Source organism: Spea bombifrons, chromosome 13, assembly GCF_027358695.1.
Source record: "Spea bombifrons isolate aSpeBom1 chromosome 13, aSpeBom1.2.pri, whole genome shotgun sequence".
Taxonomy (NCBI): Eukaryota; Metazoa; Chordata; class Amphibia; order Anura; family Pelobatidae; genus Spea; species Spea bombifrons.
The window spans coordinates 22,589,189-22,605,981 of NC_071099.1; the positions used below are offsets into that span (position 1 = coordinate 22,589,189).

A 16,793-nucleotide genomic window follows, 5' to 3' on the forward strand; every position below is an offset into this window, starting at 1 on the left:
CCAACCGTTGTGTATTTCCGCAAGTTTGTAGGTATTAGCACTTAATTTAAGGTTCTCTGTACCAACCCGTGTTCACAAAGACGGTAAAATATATATATTTCGACGATCCAAAGATTTAAAAGAAAATCAGGCCGGTCGTTTCCTGTTACGAGTGTTCGTTGGGTCAGAAACTCAATTCCAGTTTTGCTCTGTTCACATTACCGGGGGGGGGTTAAAAAGAAGAGTGATTTTTCCTTCGTATTTCACGTCGTTTTGGGTCACAGCTGGGCGACACGAGATTAAAAGGGGTTTCATCGCTAAACTGTGAGTTTTTAAACCGATATAAACATTTCAACTCACCGATGTCACTAATCATCGAGAAACTCGCCAAGGCCAACTCTCCATAAAGGGATAAATATTCAACTCATCCAAAAACCCCAAAAGATACAAAAAAAGGAAGCACTCCCTAACGAGTATATACATTTAGATTTGGAGGTTAATGGATAAACCCAGCAGCGAGCTCTTGGACCCATCCAACTGAGAGAGATGTTGAGACCAGACTAACCGGCCATTTAATGCCTCAGGTGGACCTCTGGGAATGACTTAAACATTAACTTGAATCCAACTCTACGTCTGGACATTGTGAGAACGTTTTGGGAAGGCATGAGGTCCGACACTCAGAATCTTGAAGCTATGGCTGTGCCATGAACGGTAACTCTGCTGTGAGAAGTCGTAAGATCTATGGGGTAGACACGGCTCCTGAATCTAAGACGAGACTAGATGGGACCGACCGGTTCTGCTCTTCTGGCAGATTCTACTGACTGGCCACACGGCAGCCATATTGAATTCTGCTCTTTAACTGAAACTTAGTATTCCGTTTTCTGTGACTCCATCTGGCAGCGTACAGGTTAACCTCCGGCTCTTATAACAAGTTACAGCTTCTTCTTTCACCAAGAGGATCATAAATCTGGACTTTCTGCGTTTTTAGCTGCCTTTTGCAACTTTTTTACTTGCTAATGCCCAGAAGCCTGACTTCAAACCTTTCGAAAAGTTGGCCGTTCTCGCCGAGGCCGGCACTTCTCGCAAGATAATTTGCTTTCTAAATAATGCTGGGATTTATTTGAAAGAAATCTGGATGACATCATGGCGTTCGTAGTGTCTGGATACGGGCTTAACCGTAATATCTGGGCACTTCCACTTCGGCTCCGCGGACCAGGGGTTGAAACGTTGTCAACTCTGGAATCGGTTCAAAGCGAGTTTGTAATATGTCTGCCGCGTCAGGAGCTCAGCCGCAGGTGGGTAACTCTCCGGGGCAGGAAGCAGTGAGTGGTGGCAAAAAAAGGTGGGGGAATACGACACAAGATTATGGAGCTTTTGACGAGTCTTTCTGGAGGCAATATTAAGGAGCTCCTAAGAAGGTTTAGGAAGTTCTAACGGCGTTTATTGGGCAATACAAAAACAATTTCAAGGATGGTTCCTGGAAAACAGATTACTAGAGAATGCTGTAGATAAAGGAGATGTTCGAGGCTGAGTTCCTGGACCTATTAGTGGTGGATAAGGAAGGGTTATTACTCTGGCAGGGGTAATATGGTCCTTTGAGGTGCTCTAGAGGGTCAACAGTGGATATAAGTGCAGATGGATTACCAAGGGCTGCTTCCCCGATGGAGGTTTAGATGTTTCTGCCCCGAGCCCTAGACCATCAGAGACTCCAGGACTCTTCTTGCCCCGTAGCCGGTTACTGTAAAGGGGATGTTTGTGTCACGTAAGAGTAATTATATGGCGCAAATAAACAAACGATGCCTTCATGGCCCATTAATAACAAAGGCAGTGTTATTGACGGAATATTGCCGCCATCTCTTCCTTGGTGGATATTGCCGGATGCTGTATAAAGCACCGTGACCTGTGTTGGTGGCTTTCGCGAGGCTTGTTGTAGCGAAGACAAAGATAAATAATGGTCTCCTTCTGTTTTGCCCACCATCCCCTCCCCGTTAAAGTGTCTCACACCAGCTTTATTTGCCTAATAAACCAAGTCTTCAATGCCCCGGGGAAATGCCTCCATTTTTCTTCCAAAGACGCCTAGTAACCACCAAACAGAGAGCCGGCAGCCTGCGCCAAAGGCACAACAAGGAGAGGAGCCGGGGGATATCGGCCTTCATTCCACGTCCCGCTGCCCCTGACAGCAGGGAGCCTTTATTTGAAGATCCCAGAAACTCGAGTCGCTGGCCCATTGTCTTCCCATCCGAAAAAAACAACAACCAAGGGATATTAATGTATTCCAGAGATCAGCCATTCCGCTCCCCACTCCGGTTAACCTCACCCCGCTCTCGCTTTTCATAGACTTTATTTGCAGAGCTGAGGGTGGGGGGTATAAATGAGAATTAGTGTGCGATGAATGCTATGGGGGGGCAATACATCACCCAGGAGACAGAGAACAAGCTCTCCCTATTCCAGGCGGTTTATACCCCACTGGTTTCGTGTGTAGAAGCCTCCAAAGGTTTCGTGTACACCCTTTCACTGCTGTAAAAGGTCACCGCTTCGGGAAGTCTCCCGCCGGGCGCGTGAAAACGGACGGCACAACGCAGGGCAAGTGAGCTTGCAATCAGCCGACCGTCTTTCACGCTCTCCGTAGTTTGTATATGTTTGGTTATTAGTAAGATTGCTCATGCAGAGTATAACATTTTTATAAAGTTATATTTTTTTGCCGCATCATATACTCCGTTCTGGAACGTCCTGTTTTAGCAGACTTAGTGAATCTGTCCTTATTCCTTTTATTAGCTGCTGCCCCAAGACGCACCAATTAAAGCTCTCTTTCGGTGCAATTTTTGTACATTTTTGAAAACCTATTCAGATGATAAACGGCCCCCATCATCCTCAGCCAGTGTTGTTGTTATGAGGCTTATTGTCTCGTATTGTAGCTTTTGCACCAGTTTCCACCTGAAGCGCCTGCCCCCGAATGCCGTATTAACACCTGCAGGTCACGACCATCACGTGACATAACGTGCCATCAACTGCCCGAGAGATTACACAACGTTTATCAAATCGACCATTCCGTGCTCTCTTCTATTTCATTTCTTCCAGAACTTTCTTAGAATGCGGCTATAAACGCAGGAATCAATCGCTATCGTCGGCGTGAGATAGACAGATGGCGTGGTTGGCGTTGCCATTAATCTGTCTCGTTACCCGGGTCATAGAAAGTGGGCACTTGCCGTCGCTCTGTGGTCCTCTGTGCCGCTCGCGCACGTATTAATGACTCGGTTTGGCTGAAGAGTTCTCGAGCGGGTTGGCCTCATGGGGAAATTTAGCCGAAGATGTAGAGACCTCCTTTGGGATTGAAGACGCGCACAAGAAGCCTCATTGTTTTCGCCCCGGCTCGAGAGTCCTTCAAACCCCATTCTGTTGCGAGTGCAGAGCTGTGCGTAGTAACGATCATTTATCGAGATGGATCTGAGACTTTTCGAGAGCGCTCAGCGGCGGTGAGAGGGGAAGCTTCTCCGTACCGAACCCTCCAACAATGTGAGCCTCTGTTCTCCTTCCCAAGGCCAAAGCATGCAGAGCCACAGGATGGCGCAAGGCCACCATTAGCGGGAGGCAGTTGTATGGGGCCTGTGGAGGACCCCCATGGTCACACATGGCATATCGGTAGGGACTTGTTACATGGCGGTCAGGAAGCATGGTACATAGAGGCTTAAGGGAAAGAGGGCACAGAGGGCACCTTAAGGCATTAACACGATAGGCTCAGACAGGTAGTGGCCCCCGGGCCCCAAATTAATAATGGACCTTTAAAAATGTTCTGATAGCGGCCCTTCAGCTCTAGTTCACCCTTTAGGAATGAGTTCAGATTTTTCTCTGAAATAAAGGGCATGAAAACGTTTGAAACCATTAAACCCGTCTTCCGAGCCTTCTTTGTGACCCTTTTGCATTGAACTCAGCAGGGCTTGATCCTCCCCGAGACTCCATCGTGATAAATCGCTTGGTTGGAGAGTATCGGTGCCGTGTTAATGGCGGTGACTCCTGGATATGACAGTCCACCCCCCCCCCGCAGTTGTGAGCGTAGATTTTAGTTAATCGCGACCTCAACGTCTAATTAACCAGGAGGCTCCCGCATCAATTATCCGACGCGATCGTCTCAATATTTCCAGCGAGCCCGCGGAGGAGAGAAGAACCTCTGGGCAATTTACTGCGTCCACCATATATAACCCCCCCCTGAAAATAATCTTTTTTTTTTTCTTTTTGCGCTTAATATTTTGTGTGGAATTTGGAAATTGCTGCAGGGTCTGACAGTGATATGTTTGAGTTGGACAAGAAAGGAAAATTAAAGCAATTTCCTAAAAGAAAGATGTGTGAATAAATACATGTAGATTTTTTTCAAGCAATTTTAGAAAGAAAAATCATGCACAGCTGGAGGGTACTGCTTAATTTTACCCCCAACCCCCCTCAAATTCCTCTTACCTCCCCCACTAACTGCTCACCCCCCCCCCCCCCGTCAGATTGTCTAGCTGTCATCCATATTTGCTTGGCAAGGTTTTAACCCCCTTATCCTCAAGCAAAAAAAATTGCCCCATAATCGTCAGCGCTTCTTGCATCTTAACCCTTTGATGTCCAGAAGAACCTGGAAAACAGACACACGTTAAGTAACCGCGCTAAGTAACTCAAAACACTTTTTATCCACGAGGCAGGCTGTCGGCAGTTGAGTGAGCGTGACTGTGAATCAAGTCCACTCAACGGCCTACACTCAATCCAGTCAATTTCCAGTCACATCTGTTGGCCGTTGAGTTGGCCGTTGAGTGGAAGGTTTAGTGGAGTTGTTGAGTAGTTGAGTTTTAAAATGGGCTCCAACTTGACAACTTATGATGAGGTAAGCCAACCGGCTACCCCATTAAACTCAACCCCCATCTTCTCTGACCAACACGACCACCGGCTTGCGTGATTCTCTCGATTGTCAGACACGATGATCAACTAACCTGCAGTCAAGTTGAATAAGATGGCGGCTGGGTCCGGCTCGGCCGACACGTCTGACTCCGTTCAGCAATAACAGATTTATCGTCACTCAACGAGTTTGTTTTTGACTCGTCAGACTTGTGTTCAGGATGGACAACGCGGATAATATTGGAAGCCATCGCACTTGCAGCCAAGATATGGGTTGTTCCAACGCTCTAGAGCGATAGATCGTTCCAGCCCATGCGCTGCAGGGAGTATATAACGCTCTGGTAGAATTTTATTGGTTTTATCAAGAGTTATTATTATTATTATTATCTTTTATTGATGTAGCGCCAACAATCTCTGCAGCGCTTAATGCAATCCATATATTCGAGGGGTACGAGTTGAATGTAATGGTTGCTTCTAGTTGCCGTCGAGCGGAAGTAGAATGTGAGCTCTTGGGAAGAGGTTCTCAAGCCCTCTGCTTGGATAACTTTAGAGTTCTAGACGTGTTCTCTCTCTTTTTTTTATTATTATGTAGACTTTTGACTGATTAAACGCTTTTTAGCATCTCATTGACATGGAAATTTAGAACAAGCACTGATATTGTGGATTAAGGGGGGGGGGAGATAAAATGTTACTAAAAGATATTTGATTTTCTTTGCTTTTCTGGCAATACAAAGAGCCCCCGACCCCCCCCCCCATCCCACCCCAGCCTGTAATGAATGTATGAATGTTTCAAGTATACTTTTCCCAGGATCTTATCTCCTAAGGTGGCTGAGCGTGAGACCCCCGTCCGTCTCCCCCCAGTCTCTTCTTCTTATAATGCTCAGTCTGTCTTCTCCGCAGTTAACCCTCTCCCTACCTCTCCAGCCCGTAGGCCGTCAACTTTAAGGGGCAGCAAACCTTGAGAAGGGGTTAATACAAGATAACCAGACCTCCCACCTTTAACGCCGGGACGGTCTGTGGTTTCATATCTCCTGTAATATCAGTACACTTACAAACCGCTCAGCTCTGGGGGGGTAGATTTAAAGCCTCTTAGCCCCGGTGTAAGTGTGCGTGATAACCCCGTCTACTCCACTCACAGCCTCGCCGAAGGTGAAACGAAATCCAGACCTCTGTGGTTTTCCCGGCATCTGAACGCAGTGCTTACAATTCAAGCGACAAACCGGGATTCCTTTATATTTATATATCTTGCGGCTTGAACCCACTTTGAGTGCAAGCAGTTTAATGCAGGCTGATGAATCTAAATATGTCTGCCCGGCCCAGTAAATGGCCTCTACACATGGACGGGATTGGGTCATGGGGTTGTTCGCCCCGCTTAGTATAATATCTGTCATTCCGTGACAGATACTGTTACAGATATGTGCGTTGCCACCTTTGCGGCCCTGCTCTTCCATTGATCCACTACTCCTGGGTTCCATCAACACACATTTGTCCATTATTTGTGGGCCCCCAGGAGCCCCCGCCCCCCCCCCCCGGCCGCGAGGAATGCCGCTGTCTGCCGTAACACTTATCTTGGCTCTGTGCGTTTTTATTGAGCGTCTCGCGGGGTCATTAATCCATCGCGTGTGTCACCGACACACCGCATTCCCTTCGCATTGCTGCGCGTTTACGGTGCCAGAGCCCCCATCCAAAAGCAGAGGAATGTCAGCGCTTAAAGCGTGGTTCGTAACCCAGAGCGCGAAGCAGGATGGGACTTGGGGAAAAATATTGGAAGTAACACTTACCTCATATCCTTCTCACCACTAGATGCCACGTTTAACCCCTGCTGTGCCCTCGCAGTCCGCCTGTGCTGTCGCCGGCACGGCTCAAAGGGGCATCCTGGAGTTGGATGGCTAGATTAACTCTTTCATGGCCACTACTTTAGTAGCCAGTAGCGTCTTTATAAGCCATGGTGGCAGTAATGGAGAGAAGGTATAGGTATTGGCTCTGTGGCCATACAGGTGTTGGACGGCAGGGAACAGGTGTGTCGATTACAATGAAGGCGCGTGCCGGCCCTGTGGAGCGATTAGAGGTTACTACCTTCCTATTACCTTATCCCACCTAGACCGGCCCAGGCAATATATCCTAACGTCCACCATTCGGGGATGTCGTGTCCTCTGCTTCTCATTAGATATGGAATTATTTGGTGCCATATTTGAAGTCTCTCCATTCCTTTCCTCCCCTCGTACTCCCTGCTCTGGCCGTCTCCGAGTATCTGTCTGAGCCGGCCGGCCGGATGTACGAATAAACTGGCTATGATGTCAAGCTCTTGGGGGGGGCAAAGAGGATTCCAACAAAGCTTTCACTTCGGGTACCAGCGGCCCTTGGGCTGGCCGCGTTCTGGACATTTTCTTGCACCTGTCCACATCCGTTTCTGCAGACTCTTCCCCACTAGCTCTACCCCGTCCGCAGGATACGTGTCACGTTCTACGCAATTACAATGACACGCTCCAGAACTTTCAATCGTCCTTGGAGCGGCTACCATGTTTACACCAAATGGCATCGATTTAAATGGACCCACATCACCAAAATATGGGTATCACGTGTTTGTCAAACGTTGGGCACTGGAGCAGGTGGCAGTCCACCAACGATAACATCATTAACTATTTCGCTGGGGGCCATAAACATCGACAAAAAAACCCATTTAACCAACAATCATGTCCTCCCCAATTAAAACCCTATTAGCGTAGCCCCCTAATTAGAACCATATTCCCCGGACTCTTTTAGAGCGACAGCCCCGAGTGTTTTTTTCACGGTAAATCAGGGCGTTCCGGCGCTGGAAGCAGAAGACTCGTTCCCTTCTGCTGTTCCTACACAAGGGAGTTGTCAGAATTAGACATATTTATGACGCCCTTATTTTTCTTCCCCCACTTTTTCTCCTTCACACGGCACTCGAATAAATGCCAGAAGCCAAGGCAGGTTCTCAGCCGCACAAAGAGCGGGGCAGCTCGCCGTACAAATACCACAAGGCCAAAAAGACAGGACTCCGAATCTCGCAGTGACGGCCGACAATTACCCCCTTTGTGCTGCGATGAGAAAGTCCTTGTGCGGCTCAACATCTCATCCTGAAACTTTCCCCCTCCGCACTGATGGTGAATTGTTGCCTGGCTGGGATTCCCCAGGAAACTTAGGGTTAAATTTACCAAGAGCCGAGTTAAATGCAATTTGATTAACCTCATAAAAAGAGGAAAAAAAATGTATGCGAAAAAAAAACAACGAGAAAAGAGTGGGGGGGGCGCGAAACTCCAAAAAATATCCCAACACAGCTGAAATATTGCATTTTGTTTTTAAAATATTTTATTTCATTTTCTAAAATATATTTCAGAATTCTTCAGCTAAAAAAAAAAAAAGTAAAAGGAGATAAAATAGCAAAAAACTATAAAATATTTATGTAGTGAACGGAAATATACGATCTGCTTTATCAAGAGACCGTAAAAGGAAACCAGTATGGAAAAAATAACCTTTCCCTCTGCTTTTACGACATTTTTAATAAAAGATCTCAACATAACCGCTATCAAAATAATTCTGAGAAGCGCAAAAAAAATTAAATAATTAAAACATAAACATGAAAATATATGACATTTATCTGCCGTGTCAGAATTCCGGTTATGACCGCGGCCCAGCGAAACATCATTTTTCTCTTTAATAATTTGGAATGTAACATATTATTTTGCTACTTGTTTACCCCTGAAATAAGGAGGGGTAATCAGTTCCTGGCTTGTTACCCCGTTGTTGTGAGTTTTACATAGATTTTAAAACGCTGCCCTCGCTTCTTTTACCTTTTTTTACGCAGAGCGTCGTAATATTCATCGAATATCTCTGCTTCTCAGAAGATCCCCCTTTTCCGGCTCCTTCCCCTCCTCGAGCTCTCAGCGTTTTTTCCGCTCCCTCGGATTTTTCTCACAGCACCGGGGGAAAGGGGGACACTGGAGGACGGATATTAAAATCTGAAATCATAAGCTCTCCTTAATGCGCTCGTTGCCGCTCCGTCGTGACTCAGCCAGTATTTCTTCGCCGGGCGCTTGGCTGATGAGTGAAGGATCGAGGACTTTATTCAGTTGGGAAAAGCCTCTGATGGCCATTCTTTTTTTCTTGAGGTTCCTAATTTTTTATTTCTTTTTTTTTTGTCTAAACTGAAGGCAATATGTTTCATTATAAAGGAGGGAAACAAAACCCCCCCAGATGGTGTCCCAATGTTTGGTTTTAGGAATATGGCGGCAAGAGCTGTCTGCGATACATTGTTTCCAAAACGACTTTGTTCGGTTTAATACTTCAGTTGCCTTATTTCTTAGGCCTGGCCTACGCCGTGCCCTTCCTATGCTATCTCTGCTGGGGGGCGATGGTTTAATTATTAGTTTTACTTTAATTACCCCAAAGTACCTGGTCTCTCCAGCCATGGACTCGGTTTCTATAGCGAGTACCCCTCTTATAACCCATACTTTGAGCTGTTGAAGGACCCATCTCCCGATCGCTAGCCGAGGGTGAGCCGCACTCCGATCGCTAGCTGAGGGTGAGCTGCGCCTGGGGTCTTCCTGGTTTTCTGGAAGCCGGGTTATATTGTCCGTGAGATTGGGGGAAACAAGCGTGTAATTACCGCAGGAGTCGGGGAAGGCCAGGCTCGGGAATTCCTCAGCGTAGCTCTGGGAATGTGCAGGTCCTCGGTCACATCCTCATTAATACTTCAAACGCCACCTGCCCCGCTGCAAAGGCTGGAGGGATGCCGATTAACTGTTTAACCCCTCAAGGGACCATCTGACATGTTATTATATCCTACTCCATCATAATACAATAATAATGAGATTTCCCTTCCTGAGGTTCTTCAGGAATCTTTCCTCCTGTTCTTGGGTTTTATCCACCGGCCAATCAGGAACCGCCTTATTGCGCAGTACATGTGCTTGTGTATTTTTTGTTTGTGATAGAGGGTATAACTGACCCATCACCATGTATTGTATATATGAAATTGTGTACGGCTATTTGTGTTTGTTTCATTTCATATGATGTCAATTTACTTATTAGATACCAACCCTTTCACAAGTAAAGACTTTAGTTTTCTAGATCACGATTTGCTGGCTCATTTTTTGTAATTGTCCAGAAATCTAACGTTTTTATTATTTTTTTCCCCGCAGCCATGTTGTTGGTCATTGTTTTACTACTCATCGCTATTGTGGTGGTTGCCGTTTGGCCAACTAAGTAACAAAAGCCCTCGAGGGGCAGGCAAGCGAGTTCTGGCGAAGAAATCCCGATTATCCTGATCTGAGAGGAGGCAAATCCACCGTCCAGCTGCTGAGACGCTTCTCTTATCTCGCGGGTCTTGGATTCACGACCTGCCCTTGGACTTTGAAGCCACTTTCTGGGATGTCACCGGTGGTGAGTCGTTACAGAGTGACCTCTAAAGCCACTAATCCTGTCTACAAACTTTATTCAGAGACTCTCCAAATGTCCCTTTTGTACTTTTTATTACGGGCGTCTCGCCCGGATCGATGGACGGATTGGGGTTGCTTCCCGCGGCGGGGAATTACAGTCGGCCCGGCTGCAATAATTTAGTACGTTTGAATATAACATATAGAGTGCATGAATATAAACGTCTGCCGACCTGCGCGCGTCTGAAAGCAGCTGCTCGGCTCTCACTAACGTGCTTTAAATCCACTTGGCTCCGGCGTAGAGATTCGAAGCTGCTTAATGGGTGAAATATTTGGGGAGCCTAGAGCAGCAGGTTGGATTAACCCTTCGGGCCCCAGAAGTTGTTATGAATGAGATGGTTCTTACACCTGCGCGTTATTATCATTTGTTTTTTGGGGGGTTGGGAAAACATGTTCATTTCGGTGATAAAATTTCGTTTTTAATAATGTTTTTGAGACAGAAGCTCGGTTTTCCCTGGACGATTCTGTTTATTCTGCAAAATAGGAGACAATACTTTATCGATAAGAAATGAATTCAGTTTTGGGTAATTAGCTCTGTGGTTCTGTGTGAAGGATTCTGGGAAATACGGCTTGTTGGTTCACACGTAATGTTTATGGCTCAGGCGCAGCTGTTGCAGTCACGATTTTTTAACGCTTCCAGTTGTTGTTTTTTTTTGCCCCCAATCATTTTGTGGTTTTTGGGGATTTTTTTTTTCCCATGGCCCATGTTTGAGGAGTTCCATATGTTGCTCACATCGTGGGCAATTTACAGCCGTTCACACTCGTTTCTCAGCGGCCCTCCGCTCGCACGTCTAACGCCACGAAATGAAAAACCTGCTCCGCTCAGAAAAAATGTAAGAGAAGTGTTTAAAGATGTAGCCGAAAATTGTATGCAGGAGGGCAGGATGGAAACTTTAATAAAATAAAAGCAGCTCACGTTATAAGTCTTGTTGGTATTTGGGAGTTACAGCTTTACGGCCATGATAAAATTAGGCGTCCGTCCGCTAAATAAGATGTTACTTTGTCTGTACTATCTGAACTATCGGTTACCAAGCTGTTTTTTTTTCCTTTTGCGTCACAAATGTGTCAATATGGCTAATGTAACTACAATTCCCATCATCCACACTTACATATCAGTGGTTGACGATGGCACAAACAGAAGGCCGCTATGGCCCGGTCCAATTAGCGTTAACTTGCTCTTTAATTCTAAATTCACTGTTTATTGCCAAAAAACAAGACCGTCCGAGTCACTTTTTTTAATTCACAATAGTGCAAAGCCTGGTGAATATAAGCAGATCGCCGCGAGGCTTTGGCCTGGGGATAAGTCGGCAGTTTAAATTCTGCCGTAATATTCGACACACAAAGGCGCCGAGTGTTAAGGGGAGCCTTCGGCCTTCCTACGTTTTAATTAAAACCTGCATGGATTCAAAACAAAAAAAAGCCTCTTAATTGAGTTCTCAGACTATGTTAATGAGAAGGGGGTTTAAGTGAGTGCCACTTGTGGAGTGCTTTCCTCGTGCGAACGCACAGAACCGCACAAGAGGAGAACAATGTTCAACAGATGAGTATTTTGGCTTCGGAGAAAGTTAATTAAAATCCTGGACCTTTTGTGTCTGCTCTGGAGATATTTTGTAAAAGATAAGACAGAAATCTGGCAGATCCTACGACTTGTGGATTAAAACAAAAAAAACACCAAATAAATTCTCCCCTTCATCGCTCGCGCTGCGTTGGGGAGAAATTTGGTCGGCCTATAGGTCAGGCTTGGAACGCTAACCCTGAGAATGATTTCCGACCTCGGCTTCCCCATCGCAAAGAAAATACCATAGCGGTACGAAGGTAAGTCAGACTTCGGTAAGTAGCGCTGTGATTCACCGCAGAGCATTCTGGGAAATAAGGATTTTTAATTCACTGGTAAGGTTTACGCTCCGGAAAAGCAGCGGTCGCAGCAGAACGTGTTTCCGTTTCTCTGGGAAACGTGTGGATTTACCTGTTCCAGGTGTTTTGGGTTTTTTTGTCTCTTTTGTAGATGACCGTTTGTGGACCTTGATTGTATCATAAAACAGGTGGCTGCGTTAGAATGAAGGAAGCAAGAATGAACGCGCTCAGGGCAGATTGGAGGCGATGGCTGGGGGGTCTCCCCATCTTCTAAAGGAGCCTCCATAGAATAAAGCGAGAGATGTGAAGATTTCACGCAAACGTCCAGCTCTATCAACGGATTCCTGTAAGTCTGACCTTATCCGAGGCTTAAAATCACGTTAAAAGATCTACCAGCTCTTCCTTTTCAGATATCTATAAGTCAAGCCCATTCTATAGGCACCTGGCAACAGCCAATCATCATTGTTCTATAGCATCCATATTACTCACGTTCTACAAAATCTAAGACTTAATGTTTGATATTATTCTCTACGTAGAGTCTGATTTACATACAGATTTCATCTTCAGTTATTAATTGTCCGTCACCGTCGGCCCCTTCCCAAGTTCACTTCTAAAAGTATCTTTTTTTTTTTTTTTTTTAAGGCTTCGAAACAAAATATCCAATTTGGTTAAGTGACAGCCAATTGAATTTGAATGTTCGGTTCAAAAAGATGTAAATATTTGACAAACGCCTTGAATCTCCTGGTTTTATTTAAAGGTGACCTCTCTGAAACCTCCGGGAAAAAAGGTAAGTTTAGTTACAGATTGTATTTAGTAGAATGTTGGTTTTATCCCTCTTTACCGTATCTTTGAAACGACGATTTCATAATGTAGGCCAGGGTCGGCCAACCTGTGGCCCTCCAGCTGCTGCAGGACTACATCTCCCACAATGCTCTTTCAGCTAAGGGGCTGGCTGAGGAGTATGGGAGATGTAGTCCTGCAGCAGCTGGAGGGCCGCAGGTTGGACGCCCCCGATGTAGGCGTTAGCGAAAGAACCAGACGAGAAACGGCATCCGTGTTTAACAAAAGTTTAATTAACCAATGCTGATTTAGTCTAAAACCAACTGGGTGTTTTTGTTACAAAGTTGCCACCTACAGAATACAACAATGAAAAATTCACACCTTTTTTTTGTCCACGTGTCATTAAATATATTCATATATAATTAACACAATATATTAGTATGAAAACAATACCATCAGCAAACCCCCCCATCCCCCGTCAGGGCTCCGACATGTTGGTTATTCAGGTTAATGCGGATAGCGACCGTTGCAAGATAACAAAATAATGTCTGTCGAGATGAATCGGGATCTTATCAGTAGTCTTGGAGTTTACTTGGTGTGAGAAAGGGGTTACCAACAGCGAGAAGAGGGACTCAGTGACGTCATATTGTATCAATTGTTGAATGTTTTTGTATATTTACGAAGAAAGGAGATTATACTAAGGGACCGTAGAGTCCTTTGTAGCCTAAGTCAGAGTTTCTCAGAGTTGATCTGCAGTCATGTTTTGAGATCTCATCACATGAGCACAGATGGATCAATGACAAACCACCTGTGCGCATGGAGAGGAACCAAAACTCGTACCATTGAGGGTCTCGAGAAACTCTAGACTACCAACAGCGTTGAGGCTTTGGAGGCATTAAGGTGTTCCAGGTTTTCCGATATTGCGAGAGGCTGCATTGTCGCCTTCACGGGGTATTCTGATGATCACAGACCAAAAGCACGTGTAGTATAATTTATGGGAATATATTAAATGCGATACGCTAATAAACGTATAAATATGGAGTACATTATCACACGAAGTCCGTCTCCCAGACATTATGAGCTCTGTGAGATGTGGAAACAGCTGGAGCTTTGGAGTCGGAGAGCAGATGACGACCTGATGTGGAATGGAAGGTTTCGTTAAATGAACGGTGAGGAAGAGGTCGCCATTTTGGTGCCGCACGGATACCAGCTGAAAATCTCCGCATCGGGTACTGTTTTTACTTTCAGATTGTGCGTTTGTGTGTCTTCTAGGTGGGTTTAGAAGGAAGCAATTCTTGAACCCTGTTGTCCCAACGCTGTGTTTACGGACGCTCAACGCGCAGGCGTAAGACTATGGCGTCACGCTGTAACCCCTTTATTTGGAACCCGCTGTTTAACCAGTCGCTTGCCAGCTGGATAAACACCGGGTTGCGTGTGCGCATAAATGCCACTGAAAAATCGGCCATTTCCGCGACATAAAAATCAGTAATTTAACTAAGTTAAAAAAAAAAACAGCATGTTTAGGTTTAGCGAGTTTACAGGTCAAGCGGAAACAATTTGTAACAGAGGCAGCACAGGGTTAATTAAGGGTCCTAAGCGAGACCATCTCTGATCTTCCTGCAAACACTTTCTGGTGTTAAACCAAAGCTGCAGATTTCCTCCCGGGACACCTGCTTTTTTTTCTCTGTTTGTTTTCTTTCCCCGCGCGTCTCGTGCCAGCTGAGATCATTGATGTCAACATTACCCACCGCTGCCCAACGTTTTTATTATAAAAACACTACGGAAAGGAATGTTTCCGAAAACGTAACTCCTGCGGTTCCAGGCGGCTTCTAATAAGTTACAAGAAGCTTGCGTGTCCTTCAGCCCTGTAACATTTTAATCCAAAACATATTTAAATCGAGATTCCGATGCAAAAATAGCCCCTTGTTTATGGCGCGAGCCGCGGGGAAAGCGATGGTCTCGCTTGTTTTAAAGATGTATAGAGCAAGTTACGCTGCGGTCCGTTAGCGATTGAAAACTAATTTAGGATGACTTTAAACGAGACTAAAATTAGAATTATGCCCAAGACTCGTAAGATCGGGGTTTAAATAGATATAATATAGAATTTTATCCTGCGATATTATCTACTTACGTGTTTAAGATACGGTTTATTAACCCGCCGGCAGCGACAGGTTAATTATATCCGTACCAAAAACTATTTACGAATCTGGGTTATTTCATTTAAAAATACCGTCAATAAGCACATTATAGCGAAAACGAACTGCCTGCCCTTAAAAAGCACTCGCTAAGCTCTGAACGTAAAGGCGTTCGAGGCTACGGCTTCTGCGGGGGGCCGGTTCCTCGTGCCGGAGCCGTTTAACTTCTGACCTCGTGTCGAGCGGACGTAGCGCGGGGTAATCCGTACAAATTAGCCGAGCAAACAGAGACGATCAGCCGTCCAGGAAAGAGAAGCACGCGTTGGGATTGCGATGGCTTCTCCCGGACGCGCCGATGGCTCTTACTGTAAGCCGACCTTTGCCCTCTCCCCAGCCGCAATCAGCCAAGTCCCGGCCGGAGCCCGCGGGGGTCGTGTACACAGTTTTACTGATTTAATGCTTCGTCGCTTAGCGTCTCTAAGCTGTTCTGGAAATACAGGAGCTCGTTCCAAAACTCCGCTCACATCCTGACCGTCCACACCAAACATTCGAAACCTGTCCCCCGGCCAAGGCAAACGCCAATTATATCTCCGTTCCGAAACGGAACGTTATTCATTCAAAAATATTATGCAATGGAGTAAGAGGAAAACCAACAAGAATCATTCATCTTTATATGTGAATGCGCCCTCTTAGCTCCACCCACTGAGCCACAAAACCCCTCCCACTCTTCCATTTAACCCCCTCCATCACCCCTCTCCACACCTGATCCTTAGAAATACTACCATTGTACATGAAGCTGCTAACTCTCATGGTTTCCATGGTTACCCAAAATAGTGATAGGATTCACCGATACCCCTATAGGTTATACCAAATCCTTCGCACCGACACATGGCGGTGGGGGGGGCAATACACACATGGGTTGGAAACGTGCGCAGCCACAGCCCAGGGGGAGTCGGGGGAACTCGCCAATTTGCGCTTGTGAACATAACGGCCACTTGGCTTTGTGAGCGAACTCAAGGGGCCGTCGTCTATAAGAGTTTACATCGTTAGCAATATAAAGTGAAATAGTCTACAGGTAGCGTTAACGTTCCGTAAAAGTTTAATTTATAACGTTCAGGAATCACGAAGCAGCAGAGATTAGAAGAGCGAGAGCCTTTTCTGAGCTCCTCATCAGCGTCGTTTTTCTACGGTTTAACGATAAATGATAAGTTCTCGTTGGTGACGGCTCCCTGTTAAATTCATTTATCTCCAGGGTTCTAAAGAACTTATCTTTGGAACCTTTAACCTCCGGTAAGAGCCGCGTGTACGGGGTATAGGGTACAAGACAAATATCACGTCGTCTCCATATTGCTGACCTTAAAGTCCTACTTCTGGACTGGCAACTAAAAAAATAATAAAAAGGCCTTTTAACCCCCCCAGTTTACTTTGACTCTGAGTTCTATACATCCAAACCCAAAAAAGGTTCTAAGGATTGCAGCTGCAATCCCTCCGCATTCGTAAACACTGCCTATCAGATTAGAAAGGGTTAATTTTAGTAGGTAAACCACGAGCTGCGCCCCCCGTATACGGTCCCTTAAACCCCCCTCCACCCTTGTACCCCCGGCCCCCCCGGTCGTCTTTCAAAGCCAGTGAGGTTTAACTCGTTAAAGGTACACCTTTGGCAAAAACACCCCAAGAAACCATTTGTAATGCTCCTTCTCTCTAAATAAATCTACAGTAACTC

At 45.8% G+C, this 16,793-nt stretch overlaps 1 protein-coding gene across 1 annotated transcript in view; it reads left to right on the forward strand.

Annotated features, from left to right (window-relative positions):
* The window catches only part of STX8 (syntaxin 8), a 54,932-nt gene extending 44,623 nt beyond the window's left edge, over positions 1 to 10,309 (forward strand). The window contains exon 8 of the mRNA XM_053454154.1: positions 10,008 to 10,309. Within this exon, the coding sequence (XP_053310129.1) occupies positions 10,008 to 10,075 (68 nt within the window). The 3' untranslated portion in view covers positions 10,076 to 10,309. The remainder of the gene's footprint in view (positions 1 to 10,007) is intronic.
* Positions 10,310 to 16,793: the final 6,484 nt, after the last annotated feature.